The sequence below is a fragment of the Vanessa tameamea genome, chromosome 3, assembly GCF_037043105.1.
Source record: "Vanessa tameamea isolate UH-Manoa-2023 chromosome 3, ilVanTame1 primary haplotype, whole genome shotgun sequence".
Taxonomy (NCBI): domain Eukaryota; kingdom Metazoa; phylum Arthropoda; class Insecta; order Lepidoptera; family Nymphalidae; genus Vanessa; species Vanessa tameamea.
In genome coordinates this window covers 5382278-5395718 of record NC_087311.1, presented here as the reverse complement: position 1 = coordinate 5395718, position 13441 = coordinate 5382278, and the positions used below count along the sequence as shown (strand labels likewise).

At 30.0% G+C, this 13441-nt stretch overlaps 1 protein-coding gene across 1 annotated transcript; it reads right to left on the bottom strand.

Annotated features, from left to right (window-relative positions):
• Positions 1-260: 260 nt before the first annotated feature.
• On the bottom strand, positions 261-12435 carry LOC113397227 (proton-coupled zinc antiporter SLC30A1). Its single transcript, XM_064218050.1, has 8 exons — positions 12318-12435; positions 5402-5610; positions 4905-5157; positions 4014-4124; positions 3374-3496; positions 2567-2742; positions 2174-2273; positions 261-1839 (listed from the first exon to the last, which is right to left on the bottom strand). Exons 2-8 carry the CDS (start codon positions 5588-5590, stop codon positions 1712-1714), a joined length of 1080 nt encoding a protein of 359 aa, XP_064074120.1. The 5' UTR covers positions 5591-5610; positions 12318-12435; the 3' UTR covers positions 261-1711.
• Positions 12436-13441: the final 1006 nt, after the last annotated feature.

The window sequence follows — 13441 nt, the reverse complement described above, 5'->3', positions numbered from 1 at the left end:
TTTCGTAATAGACAAGATAGATAAGTACAGATTAAAACGAATTTCATTAGTTAGAATTATACGTTAGAATACTTAGTATTACTAGGTACTATAAATTATAATGTTTTGAGTAAATGAGACTTAATTAGATTATAAAACAATATTTCTTAAGTATAAGAGGCTCAAGCTGTATTGTTGATATAACTTTAAATTTCAAATTATGTAAGTTATAACTTATTAATACTTAAATGAAATTAAGAAATTGTTAAATTAAAATACACTTTATTGTTCATATATATTATTTATTTTACAAACAATAGTCAACAAAACTTTGTATACAACTTATCTTAATTATTGTCAATAAGAGTAATTCGTTTAGTAACTAAATAACATTATCAACGGGCTATCCATAATATAATACTGTCTAGGAACATCACAATTATTTGAATCGATTACCTAGTATTCGGATAACTAAAAAAAGTCGATATATCAAACGATGTTTAAAGTTTTCACACTAATTATCATACAAATAGAATAGAAGTCTAAGTTAGTTATTAACGGTTTTAGCGATGTATTGTTTAAGTGGTGATTAGGTAAACAACGCTGTATCTTCTTCTTTCAAATGTCAAATCAGTTTTGGCAGAAAGAGATGATCAGAGTTTAATTAAACATCGCTAAATTACATAAGTAATTCCATAAGTATTTGTTATGGTTTCTTTGTTAAGTCAATAGTGAATTACATAAATCTATACATATAATCAAATTGTTAAGAATAAGGCACTGTTTGTTTGATTGTATCTTTTAATAAATCGTTCAATTATGCCTCTCCGTTTTATTGTAGAACCTCCTTTAGTTATCAATTATAAAATAGCATAAGATTAGTAAGGCCATTTAATAATAATCACTTTTAATAATAATTTCGTAAGTTTTCTTAAAAACTAAATTATAGTATATCTTTTTTACAAACACTAATCCTTAACTAATATAATTAAATTGGCAAGTTGTCAATGAGGTTATAATTAACTGGTGGGAATAATGTAACAAAATCAACATAAATATCAAATCCACGTAATAATTTTTATTGAATATATTTCTTTTTAAAAATATTATATTATTAGACTATAATCTCGATCACAACAAGTGATATTTTGTTTCGTATAAAAATAGTAAAAATATACGCACAATATCGACCCGACCTTCTATCACGTCTTGTCGACTTTCACTCCGATATGATTAAATGAATAACTGCTACGTATATAAAAACATTTTCTATGACTTCCGAAAGTTCTTTGGTTGTACTAGTTTCTGTTATTGTGGTACAATCTTATCTACTACTTATATATAATATGTACAAATAATTCATTACGCGTTTAAATTAATAAAATTGAGCGGTTATTCATGTTTAATTCGTGTGCATCCGTTAAAGTTTTAACTAATATTAATTGTATAACAAAAAGCCTCACATTAAACGCTTAAATTTTTCATAATATGAGCACAAACTTTACCCTGTTACCATTATGTAATGATATGTCTTAATAATGATCTGCACATTCATAATCAAATAAATTCGCAATCGCCGTCGTTTTCAAAATGTTTTGATTCAAATTATAATAATCTCATTATTAACTGAATTGTATACCTACCTATGTTTGTTTAATTTTCCAACGGACATTCAGTCTCGGACTTCAATTGCTATTGGGTCCGATAACTCATCTTCAATAAGAAATGATATTCAAATGCGAGTAATGGAGGGTATCTGAGCAGCTTGGCAACACCGAGGTGCGGTGCACTCTTTAGCGCAGGGACAGGAACAAGCCACATTTGCAAAATCTATCAACATTTTCTTTTCTTCGTCTGTACCTGTTAGAGATTCAACATTAGTATAGAACCGTATTTTTTTATAAAATTTTAATAAGAACGCGTAGTAGTAGCAGCAAATCGCGTTAGTTAGTAACAGATTTTAAAACAAAAAGTAGTAACTGATTGTGAGAGTTTGCTTTGTTATTCTGGTTTTATTTTTATGTAAAAATGTATGAGGTTATCGGAACTTTTAATCTTTAATCAAGAATGCAATTACTATTGTGTATTGTATATAGAAAATGAATATGTCAAAATAACAGTCAACGAATTTTTATATCAATTTTTTTTTAAATAATATTCACTTACAGCTTAAACATATAAAAAATATACTTACCAGAGATGGCGGAGAGAGTAAATTCTGGTTGTAATGTAACTAAACCAATTCCATGTCGCTTAAATATATCGCACACGACACTCGAACTGCGTAAATATGCCTAGAAATGTTAAATTGACATATTAGTTATAAAAGTAACGTAATAAATACTAGCAGGCATTTTAATAATATTTACCCTAATTAAATAGTAATTCGGATAATTTACTTTGTTTGACCTTAAGGTTTTGTGTTATATAATAAGGAATAAAGGCCGTAAGAGGATCTAACTGAAAATGAAATTTGAAATTCTGATCTAAGTATTTTAAATATGAATCGCAATTTGATGTATATATCCGTGCTTTAATATAACATGCATACAATACAAGTGACGTAATAACCATTGTTAAACATTACCTCTTGCGAATCATAGGAGATATGCGCTGTAGCCACCAGTCGATCCCTGTGCAGTTGCCACACGTGCAGCTCGTGTATGGCGAGCACGCCGGGGACGCGCAATGCGGCCGCGCGCAACTCGGACGCGCCCAGACCTTCAGGCACCGTTTGTAGCAATACTAGCCCAGCAGCCCGCACTATTTAACAATATTAACGATGTACAATTTCATTTAAAAGTGAATTTTTTTAATCATGATGTAAAAACACTAAAATGTTTTTTTTTTCACTGATATTAAAGCCAGAAGAAAACGAGAATTAAAAAACGACTTGTATATCGAATATAGTAACTCCAAAGTAAATTGTTGTTAGTGATAAAACAAAGTACATAATAATATATTCCCTTGATTACTCATATTTTTGGACGATAGGTAAAGTATATTAATGTGCATTGAAATTTTTATTCAGATTTTACAGATGTTTATTTTACATCTACCTACATAAAGCTATACGTATTATACATTTTTACAAATAAATAATTTGCTTCCACAAATACTTGTAGCCATGTCATTGACCTAACCCGTAATATGAATTACCATAATGGCCAGACATATAAAGGTATGCATAAATTTAATCAGAAGATGAGTCTTCTTGACAGCATTCATAAGGTGAACATTGAATATAATGTAATGTGTTACGAAGGCTTACATGATTGAATTAAACATTTGATTCTTTATAGTATTGAGCATAAGAAATGTATAAAAAATTAAATTCTTAAATTATAAAAATGTGTGATCTTAATTTGAAATTTTGAAATATTATATTACTTACTGAAGGGATAGTTAAATATGACGAGAATGATGGCGGCGCTAGCCGAGAGAGCTGGGTCGGCTAGCTTAGCTGCAATGGGTTCCCATTCCAGAGTCAAGCCTGCTCCCATCACAAATAGACTACCTGCGAATTTCATGCACACTATAATACATTTAATATATACATTTTTGTGAGTTATTTGGTTATCACACTGTAATATATTTCAGAGACTATGAGTATTAAATTCGTCCATTCTCCCTCACTCGCAAACCATCATAAAATTTAATATTCACGGTCATACGGGATACCACTACATAGGTAAAAAAAAATCATTACCTACAGCATTGGATAGACACTTGGACCTCGGGTTAAATATAGTTTTTGAAGAGAACCAGATATGGGCCCAGATAATAAAAGTAGTCGTAGTTTTCTGTTAAGAATCGGGAGTCAGAGAGAGCGTGAATTTTCTGGTAATGTGCCTATTATATTACCGCTCGTATCGGAGTGCCGTCCTATGACATTATGAGCATTAAAAAAAAACAGTGTTCAATATACATGAGTGCACTCCTACCTGTAGACTATAATATATCATGCTCCTGTCTTGACCATAGGCTAGATTAATATTTTATTATATTATGTTCAATATACTTTATTATCTTACTGGCTATGTCAGTGGGCGCATGAGCGAGCACAGGCTCTGCTGATCCAGTCTTTAGTATAACTTCGCCTCCCTCTGTCATACTCAACCGTCGACTGTAGCTTAGTTCTCTACCTGAGATTTCCAAATAATAACAATATTGTAATATAATGTGTAATATACATTTATAACTATACTGAGAAATAAATTGCATTTTGTTACTTCAATAATATTTTCACATTGTGGTTAAAACGTTCGTGGTTTCGTGGTTGTTGTTATAACATTGACTACGATAGTGCTGTAAAAATAATATCAAAACTATTTTTGATATTATATACTAAGATATAGAATGAATTAAAATAAATTGCATTACAATTGTGTTATATAAATTAAATGAAACGGCATTACCACATCCTATATTATTAAATAATTTGCTAAAATAAAAAGTCCTATATTATAAGTAATTCCATTTTCGGTATAATTTTGTGTATCAAAGAAATTTAAATGCTATCAAAACATAAAAAACTTTATAATACAACTAAGCTACACTGAAATAAAAAAATCTTTTAATTTTATTTTTTTTTTAAATATATATGTATGTACGGCACCATTGAACTTCCGCGTAGGATGTATTCATATGAGGTATTGCTATATTTGCCTTACTATGTAATGCAATTATTTAATATTGAATTATTTATATTCTTGTTACAGAATTGAGCTATCAATTCACATCGCGCACACGCATTGAGCTTTTGTGCTTGTTTTGTAATTTACAGCCCAGTGTTGAAACGTACAAATGTTTTTTGTCAAACGTGATAACCTAAAGTGTGTGAAAAAAAATTATAAAGTTACTTAAAGATTTGCAGAGCCAAGCATTTTTTACTCATACATACGTATTTGTTAATAGATGCTTACCAGCAAGTAGCATGTAGTTTATGGCATTAAACAAGAGACCAATGACAGCACTGCTGACTATCACTCTCGGGTAACGAGGCGGTTGCACGTGAGAGGAGTGCACGCCGAGTTGCAGTGCATTCACAACGAGGGCTAGCGCAAAGGATGCGAATAATATGTGCACGGATAGACGGCCCACAACTTCAATACGAGCCCATCCAAATGTGTTCCGTAGCCGACCCTCGCGTCCAGTGCCTTCATCTGCACGTTCATACTAAACACAAAAATACATTTATAGTAGTAGTATAGTTATAGTTTCTAGTCTATTTACTAATTTTAAATTCCTCAATTAATTGAGTGTCATGGATTATAATTGTTTCATAATTATCACAAATCGATTTCATGCCACGCTTTACAATGGGCTTCTGTAATAATTTTGTGTAAGCTGTTTAAACGTTTTACTGAATATTTTAAGCAATTGAATGTTGAAAAAGTATGTATCTCGTTATTTAGAATACCTTGTAGGCTAGTAAAGTAGTAATAAGACCGACAAGTCGGCATAGAGAGTGGCAAGTATCGACGAGAAGTGTTGGTGAATGTGTGACGTGGGCAGCGAAGAGCCGGCCGCTGAAGCCAGCCACGGCGATCAGCAACGCAAGCAGCGACCGAGGTGGCGGTAACCATTGTAGCCATTCCTTCATTGCCATGCCTGCTCGAACGTAGAATCCTGACGATAGAAGAATTTTTTTAATACTAGATTTTGAGTATTGGTTGTATATTTTATTTCTTACATCATACATACATTTCCATGTTTTTAAAGTTGTTTTTAGATCTTAACCATGATATGTTTTCAAAGAATTACATTTTTTTTTATTATGCACTAAGTATTGAGTCAAGTAATTTATTTATATTTTGTTTAATTTACTTAGCTAACAATCTTAATCAAATATATTTTGTCAAAACTTTTAGGTTTATGATCGGAAATTTCATCCATGTGTAGGAAAGTATGCAAAATTAAAATCAATAGAGCTGATACCATCAAGTTCAGTCTGGCCGAGTGCGATAAGGACTAGACTTGTATCGTATTAAAATAAATAAAACAAAAAAGATAATAAAAAGAAGTCAATTAAAACAGTAATTCTGACTGGAAATTAAAAGAGTACTAAACTCAATCAAAAATAAAGAAAGATACGCCAAACGCACGGACTCCACCTCTATACGACTTGAAAGTTTAAATAGAATAAAAATAAAAAAACCGAAAGACAACAATAATTTTAAAATAAGATGTGGTTTCGGATCTTGATTAATTAATGCATGTCAAAAAGTCATAAATTTATCGATCAATCATATTATACCTACTAAATTAACGCATGCATGCAAAAATTAAATCATACATCCTATAAGTAACAAACACTTTTAAAAAAATGTCTTTTGCTTCGAATATGTATTTCTAAGACGTCACTGGCAGTTGAAAAGGCGGGTTAGAGATAGAAGAAGACATTAGACGAGACTCCTTATTTTTTTTTAATTAAATTAAATCTGTATAAAAAACTATATTCGTAACAAAGTAAAGTCGAATCGTGAGGCTTACTTAATGCATGTGAGGATAAAATATAGTTGCGTTGAACGTGTTAGTCTGTTCAATTACTGCACGTTAAGCGGGAAGTGTGTGGGGAGCATTTATGAAATAATGCATAAATGATAGCTATTTTATAAATGGAATATAGAATGTTTGTTAAGATTTGCAAAAAACCAATCATTGTCTTAAGGCAAAGCATAAATTCACTATAATTTATAATTTCAGCCAATCAGTTTATTTTGAGATTTCTTTCAACTTGTATTTTTAATTGTTATTTTAAAACGGATCTTAATTAGCTTATAGCTCTCTCGAGCCAGTCTGCCCCAGGATATTTTTTATACTGTACGTGATATATTCTTGTTATTAATTAAAATGATTAAGAACTTTGTAAAACTTAAATTACTTTGACAAGCGGCTTGTATGGTAAATGTATGTAATTAATTTCTCCTGACCACTACTCAACTGCATGGGCCATATATACACCACTTACATTCCCTCGCTTTCGAGATCTGATAGGACCATAAATCCGGGAGGAGTTCTGGTACTGGAATATTTTTGAATTACCTATATGTTTTGTTTTGTTTCGTTTGTATATTTATTTTTTGCACTTAAAGATTTTTGATCGGAATGTTCATTTATTGATTACTAGAATGATATCTACTAATGTCTTTGAAAATAAATGGCATATTCAGCAACGTGTTGCTAAATTGCGCGTATTAGGCATCTTTGTTCTAGTTTCGTCATATAATTTCCTATAGAGGATGGATTTAGTTCAAGCGGCAAACGAAAGTTGTTATAGAGTATAGATCGTCTAACGGTCATAGTACAAAAAAGCTATACTTGTTTGTGTGGGTGACAAGATTACGCAGATGGAAAAAAAAATTCGAGCCGGATGGAACTTTATTACTTGAGTATTTAAAATTTATTAAAAATAAAATGATAAAATAATAGTTAATAATATACATAAAATAAATCACTTTCACAAACTATGCGAACAAAATATAAGCTTATGAATATGAGTCTTGAGATAAGATTTTTAGCCATATAAATGATTGTTCTTAAAAAGCTTACGTTTTTAAAAACATGCAAGTATGCACTTCATGTTTATTTGAAAAAGGTAAAGGTAAGGTTTTCCCCGTGTTTTTTAATAATGTTTAAAATATTAGAACAAGATGAATGCAAGTGATGTATTAGAAATATATCTAAGACGACTGATCTAAACGACTCATTATAAATAGAAGTTTTTATTAAAAGAAAATATTTAAAATTAATATGATGTTTACTTTAAGATTTACGATAAGGATTAACCTTAAGGGTCAAATAAATTGACCTAAGGTTATCTTACATATTTTTAAACATTAAATGGTTACTGTGTCATATATAAAGAAGATACACACGGTCCAAATTTTAAAGATCTATAAATTTACTATACAAAGTTTTCATGGCATTTCTTATACTTTTCGTAGCGCTTCTTTGTAAAGCCGACTGTAATTTTTTTCTATTCCTAATAAGTCAGAAAAAATATGTTTTGTTTTCAAAAACATGTTTTACTTAAACATAAGGTATAGCCTTGTAACGTCCAGTTATTATAAGCTATCGGTATAAAAAGGTTCCAAATCAAGCGGATTTGTAGTTTTGTCGTGAAATCCAAAATCGATAAACAATCGAACCTCTTATCAAAAATTTTATATAACTAACTAACTATACAATGTTAGGGGATAATAAAAAATGGCAGTAATTAATGTTTTTTTTTAATTATTTCTTAAGGATTCATCAATAAAGGTACGTATTAACTAATAACTACATATGTAGGTACGATCCGACTTTATGTTAACCCTGTATTATTCTCAAATTAAGTATTCATATACCAAGACTTCTCATAAACGTAATATTGAGCGAACTTCGAGGAAGTAAGCATTCAGACAATATCCGGCGAGTCGACCAGTATAGTTTATAGGTGAGTACCACTTGTTGCAATTCAATGGGTACATTCATGTCAATAAATGTTTGCCTAAAGATAACAGTTATTTGAGATAACCAATGATCAATATGTAATATAACGGTTAACGACTTGTCTCATTTAGTAACACTCCATTGTTATTAAATGTCACACTTGAGAAGATAAAACGGTACATTTATTTTTATAGATGATCTGTAACTATTAATTATTTACATATTTTACGATTTTAAATAAAGATAAAGGTATTTGACTCAAGATATCGGCTGCTCTTTTAAATCTTCAACACAAATCTTTAAATGAGTAATAAAACTTGTAAAACTGTTTTCCACCATTCGAATGAAAACTTTTACCCACTAACCCATTTCTTAGCTATGTTTAACTCTCAGAAACAAATTCGCACAAGTAGGTTAATGCATCGATATAAAACTGTTGCAAAATAAAACTCTATAGCAGTCGTACCATAATTTTAAAATTGAACATAAGATATACTTCCTATATTAACATAACATTTATTTAATATTTTTCATTCTATTAATGAATATAATGAATATAACTTTTTATAGAGAAATACCTAGGTATAGAGTTCGAGCCGAAATATTTAATATTTTTTAAAAACGAATTCTTCTTTTGCGGAATAATCGCGTCGCGAACAAATGCTATGCTGTGTACTTCCTATCGCATTGAATATTATGCTTGATGTCATAATTTTCAAGCCTGGTAATAGTAATTAATAAGAAGTTACCAGAGACAATTCTATTTAATTTAAAAATTGAAAATAATCTTTATTTAAATATATATATTTCAATTAGAAAACAGATCGGTGCAATTCCTTATACCGACTAACCTGTTTATACTTGCTTGCCCAGTAATAAGGAAGAGAAAAATGTAGGCAATACAACATGTTCCATAAATGCTATATAATATTGCTTCATATTAGGTCCGTTCGGTAAGCAAGTGGATGAAATATTGTTTTTTTTAATTATATCCTATATTACAATATTAATAATCAATGTAATTGCGATTTGTTTTAATACAGATAATATTTATTTAAAAAAATATATCTGATAAGCAAATGCTGCAGGACATCCTCTTCTTAGATCTTATCCTTTCCAAAAGAATAGTTGAAATGAGTAAGCTTCGTTAAAATTAGCACAATTATAATTAGTTTTAATGTTTTTAATACACTATTCTATTAATACAGTTTATTTTATCGATACAATGAACACTACTAAAATCTTGTAAATTTTTCTTTATTAGTTTTATTTAAGATGGGAAATTTTACATTTCAGATTTTTTTTTATTGTTAAAATTTTACTATAATTATTTAAAAACGCTTAGAGTTCGACTTTTAGTGATGCTTTTTGTTATTGCGCTGCTTGGTATTTAATTTCAAGTAAAGATAATAGAAGTTAATATCGTACGTGTGTAGGTTGTAGATAGAGCTTATTGCGAGCGTTGTCTGTGTAAGTACTCTTATCTGTAGACTGCCAAAATATATCTGCTAACAAAGTATGAATACGTTACGTAGGTTTCCTACCACGTTCTTGGCTGACTTTTTTATATTTATTTTTAGCAATATTTTGAGATATAATTGTGCATTTATTTACAAATTGATATTCAAACAGCATACAATTTCATGCGCGCATATAATTAAAGTCTAAGAGTTTGATCATTATATATATTCATGTAGTAATATATTAGCAATGTTTTGATAAATTAATACCTGTGATCGCGTCAGTGGCGGCTGGTGTCATGTTTGTATTTTTTTCAATATCAATGGTATAATGGGAGGCCGCCATATTTGTCGGAGCAAATTGTAGAAATATTTTGAATTGAAAGCTTGTTTTTAAATTTATTGCTGCACTAAAAAAAACAATATATTAAAACTATTTGTCAAAAGTATACTAAAAGTGTCAACATTAAATATAAATATGTTTATAGTCCAAATAAAAAGGCCAAGTATGGTTCACCAATCAAAAACTTCATCTATATTAAAAAAATACAATAACATTGTAATATTAGATGATTTATTATAACTTCTGTTTATATAGTCCAGTCATTTATAATTTTGTGCATGTCATAGACATGAATATCTCTTATTTGGTAGCTTATTATTTATATTATATTGGTATAGATATTGTTCAGATTTATATTCTAAGTTTCATTCATTTTAACTGGTCTAATATACACTACTTTATGTTCAATTTTCTTTTAAATTTATGCTGGTTCTATGCTTGTATCCATATATAATTCAATAACTTGCAACAGAGTTATTTCAATAGCTTTTGTTATATTGAATGGCTACACATATAAGAGTATGTATGTATATGTAGTATGAATATAAACAATTATTGAGAAAATCAGACAAGTATTCTGCAGATCTTACAAATAGTAAGGTTTCGTATTAAATCTACAGGCGTGTATGTTCTATATTTTATACTAGAGTACAATTGTACAATAGATCTCTGAATTTAATGTAAAGGAACTTTTTAAAATAGTTATTCAATTTATTCCTTTTTTATAGGTAGGCTTATGTACTGTATGGTATTTTAAACACTATTTCCCATTATGGAATAACATATACTTGTAATGCAAATAACTGATTCTAAATATATTTACTATTTACTTGAAAGTTAATATAAAATAGTTTTAAAAGTACGAAAACCCATTTTTAGAAGATATTATGAGCGTTTCTGTATGTTTATTTAATCCTACGTATGTTTTGGTATGAATTTTATTTCCAGTTGCTTACATTCTTTGTTCAATAAAAACATTCTAAGGAGATTAAAATCATTTATATTCGAACTAACGCTGTTCTCCATATAAGCTCAGACAAAATATTTCTAAAAACAACGCTAAGTAAAGGTTCTCTAAGGTTTTATGCTTTTATGTGTTAGAAACACATCGTTTGAATTAGCAGTTCTCGTAATATTCTAATTTACTCTCAAGCGGTAACAAATATTTGGGCCTTTATTTTCCAGTTCGCAATAGAAGTCGCAAGAAGAAGAAACTTTTATAATTTTAGATTAAAATCGGTCTTCCGTATGTATTGTAAAATAATCATTTGTTATGTCGGTATCGAAGCTGATTAAATAATAAAAAATGGCAAATTTAATTCGTCTTGCAGAATTTAGGGTAGAGGTTCCTTTGGTTTTCTTCCTAAGCCTTCCACCCGACTTGTTACAATATAAATATTTCTTAAATTTACAGCTTATTTATGTCAATCGAACAGATGTTTTTAACGAGACCCCAAGGTAAGAGCCGTAACGTAAATTGTTATTGTATTATTTCACAAATAAATAAAAATGCTTAACATCTATTTCTTCGGTATCGCACTAATTACCATTAATAAAAGAAGAAGAAAAAAATACTTAAATCTTTTGTTACTTTAAAAGCATAGTTATTGATAAGATTTATTTAAACAATATACAAATTAAACTGACTAAGTAAACTAATTATTTAGCCTTGTATACTTTTATTTATACAATCAATTTACATGGTACTAAACGTTCCTGTTTTGACGAGAGTGAGCGTGTTTCTTTACTGTATGTAGCGACAGTTTAAACGTGAGATGGAAAATGTTTATTTTTATTAAAGTAACTTAAGAAAGTTTAAACATGAGAGGTATCTATAGTGAGTGAAAATAGATCCAAGTTGCCGGTTACGGTCGGGTGCGCTGTCGGACGACACTCTCGCTGCTAGGCTAGTTGTTGTCAATTACAGGCAGTTAGCCGTTACTTTCCGCATCGCCATAGCAAATAAATTCCACGGTCAACGTGTGATGTCAGCATCATTTTATTTTCACTATCGATGTGATCTGTTCTAATCTGCTTGCTTAACTTAAAGTAACACTTTCACACGAGATAAAAACCTAGAAGTGAACATTTGAACTTACCAGTCAACTTGCAGCGTTATTCTTCCACTAAACTGTACCAGTTAAAGTTAAATGCGATGTTCGGCACAGCACAAAAGTTTACTAAACACGGACCGGCAGTTTAGTAATATTGTTTATATTTTCAAACGTGTAGCGGTCATATCATTTCAGTGGACAGTGGAGCCGTGATCACCGTGAGCTAGTGCGCCGGCGTCTATTACGGCACTGACGACTGCGTGCGCGCAGACCGCCTTATCGTCAAACCTTGCGTACCCGATAAGCGAACTGTCGAACTGTTAAGTACTGAGGCATATTGCTCGGAAACTGGCGTAAATGTGCAAATATTAGCAATTTTATAGGTTAAAGTCTATTCTTGATGAAACGACGGGATCAAGTATATAGCAATTATTTTCAAATTGTTCTAAATATTTAAAAAAATATAGATATAATGTAATAAAAACAATAAGTAGTCTGCAAAATGTCAATGAACTTATGTATATAAATAACAATTACTTTCGTTAAGTACAAGAATACCGGGAATATGTGTCGTAGATTTTAATACCTTACGATATATTTTTATATTAGATTAAACTAGTGCTTTAGTCAGCCCGGATGATCTAGATATAAAAAAAACGTAAACATGTGCCGTTTCACGAGACGAGTTCGTTAGAAAATGTATGAAACGCTTTCGGGTCACGGCCGAGCGTCGTTATTTCCGTAGCGGCGCAGGCTCAAAATATCTTCTCTACAATTTTGCGTGAAGATAAATAAATCGAAGCGAAAAAAAAATCGTTAAACATTCCACAATTGTGTTATCTTTTACAATTGAACGTTTAGTTTATCGATAAAAGTTTAATTTAGAGATCCCGAATAGCGTTAACCTAGTTAGGATAACTTTGATATAAGCCATATTAAAGATGATTAGTTGGGATTTGTTATAGAAATTATTTATTTAATCATAATATAGTAAGTTCACGGTAAGTCTAATTTGCTACGGATATTTAGTAATTAGTAATGGGTTAATCATAAAGAATTTGTTTTTTTGTTTTTCTCACGTTACTAAAATAACATTTTTTGTGAAGTGTAAATAAATTGAATCTTATTGAAATAAATAATAATTTTAAATATAATGTCTGTTTTTGTAT

Bases quoted from the DNA above. Each gene is read 5' to 3' on its own strand.
- LOC113397227 (XM_064218050.1), bottom strand. From the start codon at position 5,590: ATGGCAATGAAGGAATGGCTACAATGGTTACCGCCACCTCGGTCGCTG. The intron at 5,158-5,401 runs GTATTCTAAATA...TTTTGTGTTTAG, and splicing joins CTACTTTACTAGCCTACAAG to TATGAACGTGCAGATGAAGG. The intron at 1,840-2,173 runs GTAAGTATATTT...AATCTCTAACAG, and splicing joins TACTCTCTCCGCCATCTCTG to GTACAGACGAAGAAAAGAAA.